General features: G+C 40.4%; 1 protein-coding gene across 1 annotated transcript; it reads right to left on the bottom strand.

Annotated features, from left to right (window-relative positions):
* Window positions 1-12: 12 nt before the first annotated feature.
* Window positions 13-18,785, bottom strand: LOC119896388 (acetyl-CoA carboxylase 1-like; the record flags this gene model as incomplete). Its single annotated transcript, XM_038709819.1, is given in 40 exon segments — window positions 13-61; window positions 64-85; window positions 182-258; window positions 261-336; window positions 439-654; window positions 1,470-1,511; window positions 2,822-2,866; window positions 3,152-3,208; window positions 3,321-3,428; window positions 3,523-3,625; window positions 3,746-3,889; window positions 5,012-5,035; window positions 6,603-6,721; window positions 6,830-6,919; window positions 7,015-7,128; window positions 7,943-8,056; window positions 8,345-8,469; window positions 8,694-8,782; window positions 9,082-9,182; window positions 10,056-10,244; window positions 10,339-10,485; window positions 11,120-11,254; window positions 11,367-11,396; window positions 11,398-11,518; window positions 11,709-11,918; window positions 11,920-11,934; window positions 12,037-12,140; window positions 12,358-12,508; window positions 12,853-13,016; window positions 13,267-13,428; window positions 14,082-14,252; window positions 14,367-14,576; window positions 14,782-14,892; window positions 15,001-15,107; window positions 15,331-15,429; window positions 15,538-15,619; window positions 15,711-15,820; window positions 16,019-16,157; window positions 16,461-16,593; window positions 18,556-18,785. Coding segments are annotated over 40 exon segments (4,535 nt in total), but the record flags the coding sequence as incomplete, so codon positions are not given.
* Between the last annotated feature and the right edge of the window lie 2,893 nt (window positions 18,786-21,678).

Below are 21,678 nucleotides of genomic sequence, written 5' to 3'. Positions count from 1 at the left end.
TTAATTTTCAGTTCAGCCTGCAGGACGCGCAGCTTCCACAGGCGGCTGCCGTAACGCATCACATGGAGCGCACAGACTCCTCAATCTGAGGTTTGTAGAGAAAGAAAGCAAACTCATTAATAACAATGTGAGCTGTCTGACAGCGTATCAAAGATGTGGTGTCTGTGATGGTTTCTCAAACCTTTGATGGGTCCATGATGACTGTGGGGACAAAGTTGAGGAATATGTGGTTACAGTCAGTTCGTACAGTCGTGTTGTGAAAGCCACCTCCAGCTCATCCATGGCTTCCAGCAGCAGACGCTCTGCCTCATTGTGAAGGTATTCAAAAGATGCCTCCTAGTGGAGGAACAGAAAAAAAACTGTCAATGAGGCAGGTGTGATTCATTTATAAGAATTTTTTTTGGAGAATCAAGGTTCCTTGTTCATCCGTTGTCTCACCTTTGTGACCAGATCAGAGTGACGGATAATGGCTCGCACAAAGAAACGGTAGTCCGTCACCTCGGTGCCCACCTCCACACGGGCTGCACCCAGGTACAGGTGCATCTTGTGGTTGGCACATGGGATGGCAGTTAGGGCAAAATTGCGCATGCGGTTGAGCTCCAACTGGAAAGCTAGTGCAGGCTCCAAATGACGATAGATCCTGTCCTCCTCAAACTTTTAAGAATCGACAAGACACAATCACAAACAGAAACACAACAATACAAACAATTTAAATGGACATGTTCAAAGACTTTCCTGAGTAACTTTTTCCTTTAAGTTAGGCTTCCCTGCCATCATCTCTTCCATTAACAGTAGTTCAAATTGGCAATTTCAGGAGCACTGACTTGATATAAGAGTAGAAAGATGCCTGTGAGCCACACAGTGTATTAAGTAAATGAAATCATTGGCAACCTCGATCCCAGGAAGCTGCTAATGGGTGTCATTTCTCTTAAATGGGAGACATAATTAAAGAGTTCATTACTTTAATGAGCTTTGGTGGTGTCATTGTAGTGAAACTTTCAGGGGTAACGGAAGAAGAGCATCACTGATTCTGACAGAGTGAAATTCAGCACTGCTAGGGGGGTTAAAAGTTGTTTCTTACCACCATAACATAGCTTTGAATGGTAAAGTTAAATTAATCATTCAGTTTTATTTTGAAATTTGTGGGTTCATTTTCATTGTTACAATAATCTGATGCTGTGTATTTTCAATAAAGATGGCCATTTCTACATGAGCTAACAGCAAGATGGCCAAGTGATGATTTGACACATGGTTTTTAATAGTTCCCATAAATGTTGCACCCGCATAGTTCCAGAGCAGCTTCTTTCCCCAGGCAGTGAGGCTTTTAAATTCATTCCCCTCAATCCCCCAAAATAAATTTTTTTGTTCTGTTGTGCTCTGTGTTGATTGTGTATATTATATATTTTGTATATTTTTTACATTTTGATGTAAAAAGACCATTAAATGAACCCTTGAAAGTAGACACCCACCTTGTCTCTGGCACGGAATGTGAAAAATTTGGGGAATTCTCTCTGTATGGAAGATAGAGATAAGACGGGAAAAAAAAGAAATCAACAATGGATCCTCAACAAAAGCATTGTAATGTTAAGCATACCAAATCAGTTAGACATACAACTATAAACCTAATCACAGCAGGTGACAATAAGCTATTTTGGGGCTATGCTGAAATTGCTACACCAGTGAGTATGGAGCATTATGCAGTGATGATCAGGCCATATGCTCCTTTACTGCTATAATTTGTCTATCAGGGAATCACTGTGTATTCACTAAGACTGCACGCTCACATACTAATGGCAATAGGCAATATATATAGCACCTCTCACCAAGCTAATGAATAAAACATTTCCTTTTTTTCCCAGAGACATTTGATCTTCTGAATAATGCCTGGTAGCCCTGTCTGACATTATCAGATGAAGTGTCCTACTTGCCAAAACAATACCCAAGCGACTGGAGATGCTCAGCCTACACAACAACAAGAGAACTGCAATAGCACACACACACTGGACACCTCTACATGATTTGACACAGCGATTATACATCATTTTCACCCACCACTATATAGTCAACTGAGAAAAAAACATTTTAGGGTGAGCATGCAGACTGGTGCAGACTACTGAAAAAGAGCACTGAAAAAAGTCCATATAACAAGGGCCACGATTAGCTCTCATCAGACACTGTGGTGCCATCAAAAGAAAAATCAATGCCTATTGTCAAAATGACAACAGAGGCGAAAGAACAGAGAATAGAGCATTTCTCAAAAGCTAATCCTGTTCTAAATCCCTGTCAGTATCACCATCATCTGAATGCTAGTGGGTGTTCTGTTGATAATGGGCCGACCATGGAAAAATAAATGCGGCCGTGTGTGCTATAGCAGAATAGGCAGAGCATATCACAAATCCGTCATGATTGGCATTTCAAGGTGATAAAACCTATGCAATGAGTTCATGGTTCTGGGGATATAATGGCAATGGTGGGTTAGGTTTTCTTTATTTACACTGGTGCAACAGAGTTGAATAAGCTTCCTCTTTAAATCGAGGAGTTGCAGGACCGCATGGCTTGTCACAGAAAGACCAAGCAGTCACTGCTGGATAAAATCCATGTGGGAATTATCAGTATACCATCTTTTGAGCTCATTAATCTACCTCCAGTGGACTGTCTACAGTGGTTTAAAACAGATACATTGGAACTGACTGTCTGGATATTTAATGTGCACCTCCTTGGTAGGACGTGTTTGAACTGTTTTTAACCACATGCACTGATACTTCAATAAATCACATGAAAGAGCCACCTGTTCTCATTTCCTTTGTCTTCCTCTACTTACATGAAACCTTTGGTCCACCTCACAGTTGACTTGCTTCCTGAAATCCTGTCATCATAAATGCAGCAAAAAGCAAGGCATGCAGAAAGAGATACAGAGACAAACAGGATCATAAGGCTGAATTTCAAATGCAAATGATTACAATTACCACAACAATGTCATCCCGTGTAAACAAACTCATCAAAAGTATTAGTATTTACAAAACAAAAGACGCAAGACAAATCATATGTAAACGTTTGATACATGCTAATCAGAACTTCTGAATTGGTGTCATGCAGGTTGGCAGATTGTGGAGACAGGTAGTTCACTTCAATATTCATTAGGGGCTCTTACCTTCTGAGCCACAAGGAAAGTCAACCTACGGATGCCATGTTCAAACAGCAGAGATTTCTGTAATGGGAAAAAGGAAACAAATGTCAGGATGTTTTTTCTGAGCAATCTCAAACATTTAACTCTCTCTGCTGATATCGAGGGGAAACAAAAAAGGCCTTGTTGGTCCCACCTTTGACTGAGTGAACTCTCGGAAGTTGGCTGCCAGGCCATCGTCATCAATGTCGCTGTCAGTCTTGATGGCCACATTCAGGATATGGATAGGCTCATCCTGGACACTCTGGATGACAAGGCAAATGCATATTTCATTCTAAGGTACAAAGTCGTACAGATCAATGACCGGCCTGTGAATATCAGAAGTCTGTTCTTGTCACCTTATTGTCCTCTTCGCCATACAGGACAGGATTACCTCCCTCTGGGAAGGTTGGACTTGGGGGAGGAGAGTCAGAGAAGCAGCTCAACATGTCCGATATGTTCCTATAGAGGAGAAAAACACACATGCCATTAATCACACCTGCAATATTATCTTCACCTTACAGTGAAATACATCCAAGTTAACAAGTCTTTTATCATAAGTATTTTATCTTAAGTGCTGACCTGGTGAACTCCTGGAAGGACCGGAAAGCGACCATGGCTCCCATGCGCTGACAAGGTGGTGTAAAAGATGTGTCGAGCAGAACGTCACTGACGCTGGCTACGTGCACCATGCCATAGTGATTTAGGTTGGATGAGAATGACATCCTAGAGTATCGACAGAGCGCAATTACAATGGGAATCTGCCATGCCACTAGACTGACTGTGTGAAGACGTCCCCCCCCCCAATCGACCTTTAAGAACCTCACAACAGTTTTGATCCCTCAGTTATTTGGCAGTTTGAGATGTTGGGATTTAATATGTATGAAAACTCTTAGAAGCCTAATTGCAGTCGATTGTAGGGTACAATTTAGTGTAAAAACTGAATGAGGTTCCAATTATAAAAAGGAAGAGGCCAAGAATTACACCGTTGCATGTGAACACAGTGAAAGCAGCTATAGAGTATGTAAGGGATTTTTGACAGACCACATGTTAGTCAAATTTAAAATAAAGAAAATATTCTTTTTACAGGAACATGGACACAAAACCACCAGAATACCCATTTAAATATACACTGTTTATTTTGTTGGGAGTTAGTCCTTTGATTATAAGAAGCTGTCCCAGAAGTTACACCCAATTAAAACACTAGAGAGGTTTTGTGTGCCAAACCTGTCCACAGAATCCGAATCTGAGGCATTTTTCTTCTCAGCAGAATCATCCTTAGGTTTACTATCTTGTGCTTTAAGGTCCTGGGTTTTAGTTGCCTGTAATTTAGTGTCCGTGGCTTTTACAATGTCCAGGATTGGAGTAGACATTTTCCTGGACAGCACAGTCACAGGTTTCAGTTCAGGAGACTTGCACTAGTGTACAACAATTCCCCAACACGTAATTTTGAATTCACCTACGTCACATTACATCCTAAATTATTCCAAATTATTGAAGCACACACACACACACACACACACACACACACACACACACACACAATATTTGGGAATATAACACTCCTTCACAAAGACACACACACACACAAATAAAAGTCTGACACAGAGGCTGAACGCCAAGGGCCATGCTGTTGTCAGTAAAATAAAGAAATTCTCAATCCAACTCCAGCTGCTAAAATCTGTTTCATTTGTGGAAATTTCAAAGCACCTAAGAGTTGCATCATTGCAACATCTGTTAACTTAATCACCAGATGAATTGACCATAACAATGATTACTGATTTCACCATGCAGCTAGCTGTTCTAGTCACTAGTGGTTTATGCAATAAAAAGAATGTTTTACAATACCTGTTTAGAGTGGGGATGTTCCCTCTGCAATCAAACAACATTGATTACCATGTGGTTAGTGGCAGGCATCAGGAGAGGAAGACAGTCAAGGTTTAGCAATGTGTGTATGCCCTTTAACATGATGAATTTATTTTGCATGAATCGATATCTAAATGAATGTGAAAATGGAACATATAGTAAATTGCCATAAACACACATTTCACTTCATGACTGCTACCTTTATAACATGCATCAAGAGAGGCTAAGACCTCCTTGTCCTGAGGTGTACTCTGAGCGAAGGCAGAGGATAATTTCACCCTCACATGCTGTCTTTAGTTTGTAGTGATGAGTGATACGCCAAGGTTAATTGAGACACAGAAAATCAAAAGCATGCAATAAAAATGTACATATGACAGCATTCAAATGATTTCTACAGCCAACAGCATAAACAAGCTGAACCCAACATAGCAAAGAAAAAAAATACTAGCACTGCAATGCAACAACAACCAAATACAGCGAAACACACAGACATTCACACACAGACAAACACAATCACTCAGATAGGATGCAGAACATGAGGGCAAACGAAATGGCACAGTACTTTGTCTGTTACAAGCTTATTCAAATGATGAGTATGTACAACATACAAATCCAGAGTTTGTCCATGGTTTCTCTCTGATTCTCAAGTTTTAAATGTCATTAGAGCTTTTTGTTTTTCCAGGACTTACAAGGAAGGGCAACTGACATGAGATTCTTGAGGCTAGGAGCTTTGTTGCTCATGGCACTCACACACCTTTGACAAACCAAGAAAAGTATTTTCAGGCTTGCAAAATACCTTCTTTTGCACATGAAAAGCATTTACGCGAGAAACTTTGAAATAATGACAGAGCTGGGAAGGTGGGAGAGGAACCGTGGCACCACGGATGACAAGATTGTTAAGTAAACTCCAGCTCTTGACTGTTGCAGTGACTTCAAAATAAACTTCGGGGCTGGAACTAACGAGTGTTTCCGGGTCAATTAATCTGTCAGTAATTTGCTTGATTAATTGATTACGTTTGGGTTTATAAAATGTCAAAAAAAACATTGATCAACTTATCCCCAAGCCCAAGATGATGATCAAATGTCTTGTTTCTTCCACAGCCCAAAGATATTCAGTCATAGAGGAATAAAGAAACCAGAAATTCTTCACGTTTAAAGAAGCTAGAATCAGATAATTTTGACTTATTTTTTTCTTAAAGAATGACTCAAACCGATTTATCGATCAAAATTACCACAATAACCATAGCACATCAATGCTTCAAACACCTGGACGACTGAATAACACTGGGGTTTCTGAGGCAAAAGGAGATACAAAAATAGGGGGAGCCACCAAAAGATGCTGATATTTCTGAGGAGGAAGCCAGCAAGTAGGAACAACAGATAGTCGCAGCACCTGCAACTAAGATACTAAATGAAAATAAAGTTGTGACCAAATATATGCTGCCAACTTGCCAGCATCACAGCCACCAATAGAAAATTCAATGTCCATCCCTATTACAAATATTGATTCCTGTCCACAGTGCCGTTTAAGGGTGGGAGCAGGTGATGCACAGCATTGTGGGTATTACAATACCTGTTCGGGTGCGAGGTGGGAAGCATGAACTGGAACTCTACTATACATGTGTTGTCCCTCAGCTGTCGATGCTGAACACTGTTGAGCTCATAGGCAATGTATGCTCTGCGAACATACACCTGTGGTTATTAGAGATAAAGCCACAGAAAACATTAGTTTGACACGTGAATCGCCTGGAAGTGAAGGCTAATTGATTTTTTATGGATTGAGGCCGCTATTGCTCTCACCTCAAGGGCAGCCATCCTGACTACCTGATTACTGTGGTAGAAGAAGTTGGGCAGAACGTCAAAGATGGAAGTTTCTGAAAGAATCAGTTTCTAGGAAAGAAAATGGATTAATTAGTCATGTTGCAAACTCTCTGCATTTTCAGAGCATTAGATAAAACCGCACTTGCTACTCCTTTATTGCCTACCTGCAGGTTCTCAATGCAGAATTGGTGTCCGTACATATCAATGGCAGAGAGGAAGATGGACTCCACCTGGTTGTGTCGTAGCTCATACGAGGGGAGGTGGGAAGCTATCAATACCTGGGCAAAGAGGATGACCGAAAGTCCTTTAATCTTAACTGATTTTACTTATTATTAAACGAAGTAGTTATAGCACACTTTTCTCATCACAGTTTGTGACAGTATTCAGTTTGGCTTCAAAATGCTTATAAGCATTACCACTTTTTAATTAAAAATGTTCTATTCTATTTGACCCATGCAAATTAAAAATAATAGGCAATGATATCTGGTGGTGAAATTCTCACCATGTGAATAAAAACATTGGTCCAAAGTTGATGTTCAATAACTTCCTTATCTGTGCACTGAAGCAACACATTTTTATAGATTTGACCTTACTTGAACATATTCATAACTAACCGCAAAGCTTGAAGTCAGTAAATAGGGCTAATCTGCATGTTAATTGGTGGGGATGAGACACTTTAATCTTCTGCAGCTCCACTTTGTTATGAAAACTCATAACATCTTTACATGAAAATCACACATTAAGCAGCTTTAGCCACTTTAGAATAATTCACATTTTTCAGGTTTTGACTTTAAGCAGGAATAATTTCACATCCTATATACACACACGTTCTCCCATACCACCAACTTTATTTTGAAAGCATGGCTTGCTTATACTTGCTTTACCTGTATTAGTGATAGAAGATGCGCCCAGACCTTTTACATTACATTAACATCACTTCACAGTTAATAAATCAGCTTACAGGAGGAAGCATATGTGCACGCCAGTTACTTCAGTGGATTTAAACACACTGAATTTGAATACTGAGTATTTTAAATGGAACATAAAACAAATTTGTAAAAAAAAATAAATAAATATTGCAGTCCATCTGACCTGCCGGGCACGCAGCGCCACCTTGGCATTGGTTGTCTTGCTGAGCTGGGTGAGTTCAGTCAAGATGGCCATCAGTTCATCTGTCAATGTGGGATCACGGCCACAAAGCTGGTCCTATACACAGGAGATGATAACATTACATTATATGTCACTAGCTAGATATATAAAAACACTTTAGTTTAGAAAAAACATAATATCAACAGCATATGGATATTATATTGTGCTTTTTAGCATTAACACATCACACTGTAAATTGCAGTAATTACACATTCCTGGGCTGATAAAAATTACTTTCCTGAATGAGCAATGAGTAATCTAGTACCGAAATATATTTACCCAAATCTTCATCACACATTACCTTGGAAGGTGAGTCTGTTTATATCAATAAGGCTGGACACTTACAATCAACATAGTAACCAGCAGGTTCTTCTTAGTCACTTGAGCATGGGAGAAGATATAGTTGAGGACATTGGCCATGTCACCTTTGTTTTCTTCACGCAGTGCAAACACACACTTGTCGTAGTGTCCTGTTAACAAACCAACATGCAAGAGCTTTGACAAATACTGAACAGTGGAACAGTAGAGTCACAGAAGCTGAGGTGTTTATTGTGAAAGCGCTCCATCAAGTGGAAAGAATGAGTAAGTGCAATTCTCCCAAAAAAGTATTATTACTCTTGCCATTACTCTGACAGCGTGTCACCACAGTGTGCCTTTTAAACCAACAATTATGTGTGTTACTGCTATTCCTTACCATTCTGAAACTGGATCTCAACTTTCAGGTACTGTCTGAGCAAGTCCATCACCACCGCCTTCATGTGACCTCTGATGCCACTGCGATATCTGTTGGAGACAAAAACAGCCTGGCCTGACACAAAGAACAATGCAGAATTGTGCTAAGTGGGCATATGAACTCAAAGAAGGAGTTCTAGTGACCACAAAAACAACTAATATAAAGCAAATTAATCACGGTGTTACAAATAAGATAATGTCTTGCAGCAAATTAAAGTATCAGCCTTAATAAACTTTGTGTCTTCTTGAACATAATAAGCAGCTCTGGCAATCAGTCACTTTGGGTCATAGGTGTACTGTGATCAGTAGGTGAAGATTTGCATTATTTTGAGATAGAGTATCATACTCACTTCTGCACCAGCTGAACAATGCTTTGTGTGTTCATAAAGAAGACTTCTCTTTCAGACTTCTTGTTAAGTGTAGCAGCATGACTGTCCAGGATGTTTGCAATCTGTGAACAAGGGAGATGAACAATATAAGCATTTAATCCCATCAGCAGCAGAGACTCATAAGCATTTAATCCCAGTAGTACTCATGACCACTCAGTTAGCTTGCTCCAGTTATATCGGTGAGATCCAAACTGACTGAAATTTTGTAAATAAAAATAGATAATAAAGATAAATACCATTAGACGGAGGTGATAACACCCTTTCACTACTACATACATTAGTGTACTGGCTTTTCTTTGCTCTTTATAAACTATGCATGACTATTCAATTAAAAAATATATCCATAAATATTGTTCAACCAGCAATAACACATAAAATCCAGTGTATTGTTTAAAAGTCAAACAGTCAGAAGACAGACATCTCTTCTCATTACAGACTGAATTAGAAACTCAGCGTGATCCCAACATTTATAATATTAACACGATGCCCTATACACACACACTGACACAGACAGCACTTGCAGTCTGATAACCCTTTCACTTAGACAGATATATATTGTGAAATAACGTTTGCAAAATCTTCTGGCTGACTGGACACTACAGTACTAACTAACTAAACTAACAAAACCTTTTAAAGCAAGCAATCATAATGAAAACAAACAAAAACACCCATTTGTTATAACAGGCTTTTACTGCTGTTTTGAGTTTGATCAAATACAGCAGTATTAACCATGTGCTATGTCTATTCATAACCAATCACTCTGTCCTAGAAGAACTTGGCGGCAAGGCAGAAAGAACAGCAGCAGTTTTGCCCTTACTGACAAGGTAGGTTTAAGAAGAATTGTGTGTGTGTGTGTGTGTGTGTGTGTGTGTGTGTGTGTGTGTGTGTGTGTGTGTGTGTGTGTGTGTGTGTGTGTGTGTGTGTGTGTGTGTCACCTGCTGGCTGGGGAACTGGCAGAGCACAGAGGTGATGTTGCTCGCATACTGAGCCATCTCCTTCTTGATGGCCTTCTCCACAGCAGGGGGGATACGACCAGACACACTAGTCATAATGTCTTGAAGCTCCAACAGTGGCAAAGAGGGATCGCGCATGGTTTTCATCAACCTTTCCACCCACTCTTTCAACTAGGACAGACACAGGAGGCAGATATTTAATGAACTGCTTACAGTTGGAAGGGCTGATATTGGTGTACACCCAGGTATGTGTGTGACTTCTTACCTTAGCACTGAAGAAAGGCTCAGGAAGACAGTAGCCATTCATTATGTGAACAAGATGATCCAGTGTGTTGTGGAAGACTCTGTGTAGCTTCTCCCCTCTCAGGGCTACTGCCTGGATAGAAGGCAGAGCCCCTGTGTGCAGCTCTGCCTACAAGAAAAAAAAACATATACTTAGTATACAAATTTTACAGCAGTATTGTGCATGCGGGTGTTTCATACACAAGCAATGTCATGGGTGTCTAGTAGGAAGTAGAGGGCATACTGAAAAAAGCAAACTACCTCGTCTAAATGTAAGTTGGAGGGACCTGCAGGGTTCTGTAGTTTCTTCTTTAGCATTGTTACCTCACCAGCAGTGACACATTTACGGGAAGTCAGCCTCCCGACTCGCTCCTGCTAACACCTGTTCCCTTCAGATAATTGAGCCATTTTCTTTGTTTGCAGCCTCAATTGCTTCATTAATGTTTTGACTTCATAAAGTAGCTTGTAATAAACAAAAACTGCACACACCCATAAAACTAATATCTAAGGCTCATAAAGTAGAGTGCATCCCTTTTGTATGAAAATACAGACGTGTGTCATTTTGACATCCTGTTACTCTTCATTTTAGAAAGATTGAAAAGCTAAAATGTGTGGCCTAACTTGAAATGTGAACGGATATTTTGAACTAAACAAAGACATATTACATATAAAAGGGTGACCTTGTAGCAGGCATATGAATAGGAAAACCTACTGCAAATGCATAGGAAAATCTACTTGGCAAACAGTTTACAGACATACAGTACCTGTTGCACTCTGCTTGGGTCATCCAGTTGCAGCTTGGCAATGACACAGCCAGGCTCTAGTGCTGCTCCAGCCCTCTTCACATAGTGAATACAACCAGACTCCCCAGCTGTGAGGGTCATTACCATCTTCATCACCTTCAATTTACAAGAACAAAAGGTTCCATCTCTATAGCTCAACAAAATACAAAAATAAAGTGAATTTGAACTGATTGCATCAGTCTTGAAGACAACACACCCATAACTGTACCTCTATTTCAGCATAGCACTGGCCAGAAAAACACATGCCCGCCATCCTCAACTGTGTACTGGATAAGTTTTCCCGCTGAAGGTGATCGTAGCAGTGAAGGATCATTCTCCCTTTCAAAAACACAAGTCTTGTTCCCAATTGTGATGCGATACCTGTAGGGTGAAAAAAATAAAAAATAAAAAAATAAAAAAAGAGAGATCTTAACAGAACTGGAAATCAAAGGTGTAAGTGCATCAAGATATTTCTGTAAAGTTGTTAACTGAGGGAAAATATTTTCAGTGGTGAAGTTACAGCTACATTAGTAATGATAATTCCATTCTCTAAATTTCAGTTTCCTCTTACCTGTCCACCTCTTCCTTTATGTAGGTAGTGTAGCTACTTCCATCGTAAGACAGCAATAGACCTCCATCACTGAGCCGATGGACGTCCACCTCAGCAGAGGAGTTGTTCATGATGACCACATAGGAGTTGGGAGACTGGCGTGTCACTGTCAGGACGTATTTATTACCTTCATAGATCAGCTCCACATCCACAGTGTTGAGCAGTGTGTGCAGGCAGCACCTGGCCCCTGGTCAGAGAGTAAAGAGTGTTTCATGTCATCTATTCAAATGCTAATATCCCTGAGTATCTACTTCTTGATATGGATTACTATAACTTTCTATTTCTTTACCTTTCCAGAGAATGCAAAAAGTTGGACACACTGTTCCTCAGACTGACGTCTGCCACGTGCAGAGCCCCGCTCACGATTCCCAGCATGGTATCAGGACGCTCCGCCTGCCCACAACATACACTCTCCTTCTTATCCAGGAAAACATCAAACACTCAACCTTAAATTCAAACTGCGTGATGCCAGCAGAATAAACCACAAGGTCTTACTATTCTCTAGTTTCAGAGCAGACTTTGTAATATGGGTCAGAATGTCAAATATATCAGTTCTCATTTGTTTTCTTGGAGAACATCCAGTGGCAACAGCTGAAGCACCTCTGCATACCTGCATCTTCTCTGAGATCAGCCTGTCCAGCCAGCCTGTGTCAATGCTGTTGTGCTGAAAGCTTTCTGTCTCCAGCAGCTTAATGAGGTATTCCACTGTGGTCCTGAAGTCTCCACGGATAGACAACTCCTTCAGAGCCACCACCATGTTGCTTTAAAAAGATTAAGACATAACCACGTATAAACTATAAAAGCCTTTGATTAGACAATTAAATACAAATATGTCCCATGTTAAATAAACATTAGCAATAAATAAATGTTTTTCTTCCTTTCTGACAGAGCAATGTTAATTCTCTAAGGAAGGTTCAAATCGAGGGGCAACTGGACTGGTAAAAGATATTTGAAGACCCTTCGCCTCTCATCCGAGAGAAGAACCATCTTTGAGAATCTTTAACCAGTCCAGTTGCCCCTCGATTTGAACCTTCCTTGGGTTACAATGACCTGGATGACTGACAACCTTCACAGACGTCTTTTTAATATTTCTGTGTGTACTTACGAGATGGCTTCTTCCCGATTCTCTCCCCAAGAGAAACAGTGTCCAAACTGGGAGTCAGCAAACTCATGCAGCCCACCAGCCGCTGCAACGCTGAAGTAGCCCCACACGTTCTTATTGCTGCGGAAATTAAGCTCTTGTACTGTTCCGGAGCTTGGCTTGAAACCCTGCAATCACACCACATTTCATTTTGTTATACAACCTTGTGTTGTATATTGATGAATAAACTATCTTCATCTCCCAAAACCAGCAAATTTTGAGAAGGGTAAAGGTTAGAAATTATAGCAATGACCTTTGTTTAGGGTAAAACAAAATTGAAATGAAACATTTAAAAAGAACACAACCAACACCAAAAATCGAAAAATGTGTAACCTTCAGCTGCACATTTTGTGTGTACCAGCAGAGAGTGAAGCGTACCTCATCAGGATTTTCACTGGTGATGCGTGCAGCAATGACATGGCCCCGTGGGGAGGGGGCCGTCGACAGACCCTCAAAGTCAATGGGAGAGTCTCCCCAGGGCTGGACCCCATAAAGCATCCTGATGTCTTTGATCCTTTGAAGAGGAATACCCATAGCAATCTGACAGAAGATACTGGTATTAGTACAACACAAGTTCATGCTCTGGAAATTACATATATAGAACATTAAAGAACAGGCTCTTGGGCCCTGAACAAACAGTGTGTGTCTAGCACATACAGTATTTGGATTGTTAATGTATTTGCTTTGAATGAACCACATAGGTTTTCCCTGGCTAGCTTATCTGACAGTAGTTTACATGATATTCTTTTTTAGACCCCCGATAAACAACATCTTGCGAGAGACAGTGAGTCCCACTGTTGTTTGAAAAAAGATACTCGTCCTCTGTGCCAGAGTGAGTGTGTCACTCCCACAGTAAGACCCAGTCAGCTTGACTGCATAGCTGTCCCCACTAACGCTGCCTTTCAGCTTGACTGCCACTGACCTATTTACACACAATCCTAAACACTGCAGAACAGACCACATGACCGAGTGCTGTTACGACCTCTGGATCTACTACACAATTTCTGCATATTGCCTCCCTCTTTTGCAGTCGGTTGCCATGGAGACGGGGGGCCCCGCCATAGCTAAGTGGTGAAGGCGGTGAAGCGTGCTAACTTTGTCTGCTACAGGACAGTCAGACTCAAAACGTATTGTATGTGATGTAAAAGAGTGCGCTCTTTTTATCCCTGCAGGTGTGTCTGAGTCAAACTGACCTGCAGTTGGGCAGCAGGCAAGTTGACATCGGCCACCATCTCAGTACAGGGGTGTTCCACCTGCAGACGAGGATTGAGTTCTAGGAAATAGAAGCTGCCATCCTGGCTGTAGAGGTACTCCACTGTACCTGCACTGACGTACCCCACCATCTTAGCCAGCTTCACTGCACACTGAGGAGAGAAAACAATTGTATTCATACTGAGGTGCAATTAAGATGGATTTATTTAGTTGGTCTTCAGTGTCAATTAATCAGCTTTATGCTTTAGATACATGGTAGGTTGTACCCTTTCCATATCCTCAAACACATCACTAGTGGCGATGGTAGCAGGAGCCTCCTCTATAATTTTCTGGTGCCGTCGCTGCACAGAACAGTCTCTGCCAAACAGGGAAATGGCATTGCCGTATTGATCAGCCAAGATCTGGACTTCTAGGTGGCGTGCGTGCTTGGCTAGCTGCATGACGAAAATAGGGGATCCCGGAACTTCTGCCTGGACCTGGAGAACCAAAGACAAAATAAATCCTTGCCGTCATAAAATATACAAAATCCCTATTCTAAATTGGCATACTTCTTTCTCCTGTGAAATGTACTTTGGTGAAGCTAAAGTTTCCATTTGGATCTTTAATGATACATTAAAACCCTATTCTACAACGTGTTAAGTCCTGCACGATCACGCTCAAATTAGTGTAGTTTCCACTTACCTGTCTAAAGAGGTTAGGGAAATCATCAGCAGAGTTGACTTTACGGATGCCTTTTCCTCCACCTCCCTCTGAGGCCTTCACCATTACAGGGTAGCCAACATTCTCTGCAGCCTGGCAATGTAAACATACAGCTTTCCAGTATAGATGCAAGTATGCACAATATAAGCACACGCAACATTCATGTTGCATCATGATCAGTCAGTTCAATGACATGCTTACCTTAAGGCCTTCCTCAACATTCTGGATGCAGCCAAGCTCATAGATGTCAGTAGGAACGTTGATGATTCTCTTCTTTTGGTTGTTCTCTGTCCATTCTACTGTCAGGCCTGAGAAAGACACAAAGATAAAATATTCAGCATACATACTTTTCACTGTAATTGTGTGATGTTCATAATGTTCTTTTCCAAGAATTCTGAATCTGAAATCTCAGGAATCGGACTTAAAAACAGACAAAATCAAGAATCATTGATTGTTTTTTTTGACAATAAAGAAACTTTCCAAAGCTGATTATTAAAAGCCTTTTTGGAAGCCACACAAACTGTGACCTACCTGTGCCGCTCCAGGGCAGGGTTGGAATGCCAGCTGTCTGAGCCACGATAGAAGAGGCAATCTTGTCTCCTAGAGCCCACATAGCCTGACTTGGGGGACCTGAGGAAGGAGTAAGAAATAAAAATAAAATTGTTGTGTAAGCAGTGACTGTGAGGGTAAATCAGAAGGGTCAGCAAAGTGATAGATAAAATAAGAAGCTTCTCTTACCCATAAAAGCAATGCCATTCTTTTGAAGCAGCTCTGGGAGTTTGGGGTTCTCTGAAGCGTGACCCCAGCCAGCCCACACTGCCTGTTAGGATCAATACAATGACAACAGGTATGATAAAATACTTGATTCCTGTGGGAAAACAATAGATATACTGGTGTACATGTAGAGGTACCTGAACAGGTATGCGTTTAGCAATGTCCAGAATGAGCTCTACATTTGCATAGTTGTTGTTATTAGTCCCTCCTGGCACAGGCACGTAATGATCAGCCATTTTGATGTACTCTGTGAAAGACAGAACCACAGAAAACCTTTTTCCACCAAATAACTTCACTGCAGTCACATCTACACTAGTCCTCATTGTGTACGGCCTTATGAATTGGCTAATGTGTTTGGATGCATGCAACAAAAGCTGAAGGGCACCACAGTTTGCGCACTTACCAAGATGTTTTACATTTTCAAAGATAGCATTCTAAAGCTCACCTGCATTGGCCTTCAGGTCCTCTGGGGTCACCATTACAACAAACCGGATTGCCCTTTCATTGCGAAACATCTCATAGGCCCAGCGGCGGATGGAGCGCATGCATTTGACCGCTGCAATGCCATTGTTGGCAATGAGCACCTGAAGAAGCAAAACACTTGACTTATTTGTTCACAAAACAAGACTTCACTAATAATGACATAATAATGGTCTAATCATATCAGAGATGCTGCTGTGTTATAATGACATTATACTATAATAGTCATTACATTTCATGGCTGTGTGATGCAAACTCAAAAAAATTATTCTTCACTGGTTCTTTTCATTATTAAAGAGGTTGTAAATATTATTGAGATTTATTTTTGACTATGGCATTTATTCTGGCAGTAACACGTTATGATCCTTTCAAGAATGTGCAAAAAATAAAAATAATAAAGTCATCACCTTCTCAATAACCTTGTTGCCACCAAAGCGGGTGACAAATTCAGCAGGAGAAGCCACAGTGAAGTCCCTCTGGAGATCAATCCGCCGGCGATCTCTGCCTTGCTTCACCAGGTGCAGCCCTGACATGCTTGGCCTATTTTAAGAAATACAAAAGAACACATGTAATGTCCCCTGTAGTTTTGGAAAGAACGTGGGTTTTCGGTTGCTATGCTAATAACAAGCTCTCATTTTCAACTGTGCAAAACATAAGGCAATCATTTAGAAACACATGTCTTTCAGCAGCAACTAGTCTATGTTTACAGCCCAGAAATATATATAAAAAAAAACAAAAAAACAAAAAAAAAACACGACACCTCATATTGATAGGAGTCAGACTGGTCTAAGAAGATTTGACTACTATCTCTTATCTTACACTTGTGGGAGAGTTACAGCTTCACCTCACAGTAAATGTTAAAGAAAAACCTGAAAATGTACTACTGATAGGAATGATGCTAATGATCTGTGAATATGGTTGGAACAACAAAAATACAGGGTCAACAATTACTGTATATCTTTAAGAAGAAAATAGTTTTCTTGTAGTATAACTACTAACGGAGCCAATCATATCTTGCACAACAGGACAGGACGCCGTACAGTCGTTAAACACGCTCACATGCTTGGGCAAGAGCCTCCAACAGGACTGGCAGACGTCTATGTATCAAGCTCCACCCAAAGGGGAATCATACGGGGGAGCGGGTAGCACAGGGGGAGGGATTTGACTATCAGCTGGAGGGTGTGCCAGCGCCCGAGTAAATTTGGCTGGCTGGCTTCTGTGGCCTGATGCTGCATTATTGCATCACAGTAGGGGTTACCTGCATGAAGCAAATGAGTCGTTACATTAAAGAGGCTCTGATTTCAATCCAGTTGTGGAGTTGAAAGTTTGTTCTGCCCTATGAGAGAATTTGGTATTTCCAGTTTTTGACATCACAGCTTCTTTCATTTAACCCACACTTCTCTCATCCTTGTAAAGCTATTCGCACAAAACCAGACTGGACAAAGCACTTAGATCTAGAAGCTCCCAATGTCTTATAAATAATGTGGTTCTAAAATTTAAAGTTGCAAATTAAAAGTGAAAGAAGTTAGTCAGTAGGTGTCACTATCCACATAGTTGGCTGCATACTACAACAATATTTAGAAACTTAAAAAGGAAGAAAGAAGGAATTATGATGAAGATATTCTGTAGGTAATTACCTACATCAGCATGACTATCTCATTTGAATCACAAACCCACATATTCTGTGAGATTTTACTGGAAAACGCAATTTACAAGCCACTGTCTGTGAAAGTGACAATGAAATGAGAAGTCCTGGCAGCCCAGTGAAAGACCTGGGGCTGGCAGAGAAACAAGACTACTGCAAGCTTTAAACAAACTTCTGTCAGTGCTGAAAAGCTCCTTTTGACTGTCAGATTGGGATGTTCTGTGTGAACATTTTCCCCCATCATTCCCAAACCAACATCTTGAAGTTTATGTCTACTTTCCACGCCCACATCACAGCCTCGGGACACAGAGAAACCCTTTCGCAGTGTGCAGCTACTGAAACCACATTTTTGACATGTGTTGCAAAAGGGGCAACCCAGCGACAGAGGAGTACATAATCTGAACAGAGTGCACTCATTACAGACTACAGGCCTGCTTCAGCAGGACTGGTCTACTCCAGACAGCATTTGAAGTACAAAGTTCCAGATTTCTATCTCACATTTGCACACTCCGCAGCCACAAAGAAATACTGTAATTCAAGGCTGCTAAATTTAATGTTTTCATAATACATACATTTTATGCAATACTACGGGTACACATTTGCAGAGACACTTATTTAAAACCCAAATAACTTTGGAAAATGCATCAAGTAGCTTCCAATACATGGTACATTATTGATACAAAGCGATTGATCCTGCATGCCTGAAAAAGAAAAGCTTTAGAATACCTGAACAAATCCTCACATAAAAACCTGCATCCACATATATGACTAATATCATAATCATAAATTCAGCAAAAATATCTAAATGAATATCAAGAGGCTAGAGGTGATGAGACAGACCAGGTTTGGATTCCAACCTTAGATTCTGTATGGGGCCATCAATGTGGTCAAATCCCATTTCATAGGTGCTGTCTGAGCTACCGGAGGACGGGGACAAGGACCGAGTCTCCTTTTCCTCCAGCTGCAAGTCAGGCTTCCCTGGGATTTCATCCTCTGAGTTCTCCTCTGACACTGATCCCACAACGAAGTGAGAGGGCAATGCCCCAACAGCAGGGTTCTTCTTGGCAGCACCATCCTGCTGTGCCATGGCTGGGCGACACGAACAGGCTGCAAATACTGGCAAGAAACACAACAGTGGCAGCAACAGTTATAAAGGAGACAGAGTCCAAATATCAGGGTACAGTAACACAAGATTGCCTTGGCTGACACGTGGTGCTGTTTGTCATATTGCAAAAGTGGGTTGCATAAACTTAAGTATCTTGATAATGCAACTGATATTGCAACACTGGGAGCATCAGTACATACATACATACATAAGTCAACAAGGATGAATTCGCACCATTTGCGTGCAATGCTGGTCATACGGTTACCCATAACCATACAGCCATAAACATCTGAAGCATTGTTTGAGTCCTAAATAACTGCAACACCATGAAATAACACTGCCAATTTGTGAAAAGCATACATTCAAACATTCATGTATAAATCCTGACTGCATGTAACATACACTTACATTGTGTCTGACAATGCAAACCAATGCAAACAAAAACACCTTTAAGCAAAAGTTTAGATAAGTGTATTGAAAAGAATAACATTACGTACTTAGTATTGGACTTTTCTAGTTCAAATGTTAACCAGTGATGTCCAAGGTTATTAACATCACCCTATGGAAACTACCACATGTCATCAGTCCAATATTACTCCTTTGCGTTGTCAGCGCATTTTCCCCCACACCGCTCGTGCAAGTGGAAGTAGTAAGCACCAGGTAAGGCACACCTTACCTATCGATAGCTGCTTGCGGGACCAGAAAACAAGCCGAGCACTGTCGCCAGGCACGCTGCAAACGTGAGCCAGGGGAACATCATAAAATGCCACAGAGAACTGCATTCAGCTTGTTATAAGACCGAAACTCCTTACACAAAGCATATTTTTTATGACAGAGAACTGCTTTCTAGCTAAATTGGCTAAGTCAGCTAATGCAGGTCACCTGTCAAGTGAAAACTAACTTAGCTCCCTAACTCGACAGCGGCAAAGATGCTAACAAAGTAACGTTAGAGGTTAGCTAGTTTAACGGCAGTAGCTACTACAAAATAATGCCACAGTAATGGCACTAATACAGTAACGTTACTGCTGACTGTACTGCGGGTGTACTGTACTGCAGCGTGGTCGAAATCCTCTGAACGCAGCTAACTATCAGACAGACTTGTTTAACATAATCTGAGATAAGCACCTCGGCTAGCAACTCACCGGTGGAGATGAACCGAGACGTAATCCTGAAAAAGTTGAGTCCAACAGATCGATGAACTAATTTTGTTTCAGACATCTCTGTGTCCAGTGATGATGGGGAAAAAATCACATCCTGATGAAGTCACTGAGCTCCAACAGACGCTTTAACGGCAGAGAGTGGGGTGATGCGATGATGCGCCGGCAGGTTACTCCTGGACGTTGACCTCTGAACGCAGCTTCCGGTATAGACATATATTAGGTAGAAAACACTTCACATGCAGGCTGGTACAAAGTGGGCACACATTAAAATGGCTGCCTGCAGCCAATGATATGTGGGAAATTAAATAGAAAATAGCAAAAATATTGAATATCATATTGTATGATAATACATAATGTATGTATATGTATATTTAATATGAATTTTTTTTTAAATGGTGAAGTTCTACACTGTAATACACCTTCTCTGGCAAAATTTTTATTCTTATTCTTATTATTTATTTAGTTATCCTTATAAATAGATCAACCATTTTACAAGTGTTTTAGAAATAATGTTATTTTAAACGTGCATAAAATGTCCCACTTAATTATGTTAAAATCAATTATTAAAACATTGTGTGTGCACAGCTAAACCCACTGAAAAAAATAACACACTGCAGTTTAAAAAAGAAGTAAGAAAGATGATATTGTTTAGTCTTTGAAATTTAAATGAAGAACATTGAACTAACAAGATCACATACACTAACTAGACTTCCACTATCAAATATCATGTATATTGCACATATTTAATTAGTTTTAATGTAGTTATTTTTTAAAGATCATAGGTGGCTATTATTATTATTATTTATTATTTTGTTGTTTTATTTCTTTCCTGCCTCTGAGTGTCTTCATGCTCTTTTGTTTTCTTTGATAGTTGTGACTGGGTTTCTGTAAGAATTTTCCATTGGTATTAATAAATCTAGAGCAATATTGACTCCGTTCAGTTAAATAGTGTTAATACTTCCATAGCAACATCATCATTTATCACATCAAACGAGCACACTTGCAGTGTAAGAAAACATTCAGTGTACAGTAAATGCTTTGTATCTATTTCCCCATAGATCTAGGATGGTGTCATTCACAGAGAACCAATCAGATGGGGGTATTTTTTGTGGGCGGGTTTAGGGTGTTATAGGAGGGGCCCGGAAGAGCTGGTTCGTCAGTAGTTACTGCACGTGTTGTCTGCAGCAAAACAGTGCTGATGTCTGGAACAACATCACAAGCTGGAAATGTCAAAATAGTAAATGTGAAATGGTCTGCATTTGCGCCAGCGCAGCTCCCAAAATCACTGCTTGTGCTTTCAGAGCTTTTTTTTCATTATTTTTTACAATTGGTACCAAGTATTTTTCAGTACTGAGTTTAGTTTTTTCAATACTCTTCACACTTTTGTCTATAGTTCTCTCCAACAGCAACACTTTGTCACTCATAGCACAATAACCTTAAAAAAACACTAACAACCGATAGCACTACAGTAGATGCATCATTTTATGGAATCTTTCAAGTAGTAAATAATTTTTTGTTTTTTTGGTTGTGTATACATAATATAATTGTCGATAGTATAAGATATGTGTACTTTGTCCTATTTTACAGTGTGTAAAGTTCCCAGTCTTACAGAATGTACAACAGCATACAACAGGAAGTTATCAAATTGCAAGAGGAAAACAGGAAAAGCTTCACTGTACTTTATCTTTGCCATCAAGTAACTCAAAAAATGAACT

This window comes from Micropterus salmoides, unplaced genomic scaffold (assembly GCF_014851395.1).
Source record: "Micropterus salmoides isolate LMB-PRFRI ecotype aquatic unplaced genomic scaffold, ASM1485139v1 Ms_hic_scaffold_99, whole genome shotgun sequence".
Classification (NCBI taxonomy): domain Eukaryota; kingdom Metazoa; phylum Chordata; class Actinopteri; order Centrarchiformes; family Centrarchidae; genus Micropterus; species Micropterus salmoides.
This window is presented reverse-complemented; position numbering and strand designations above follow the sequence as displayed.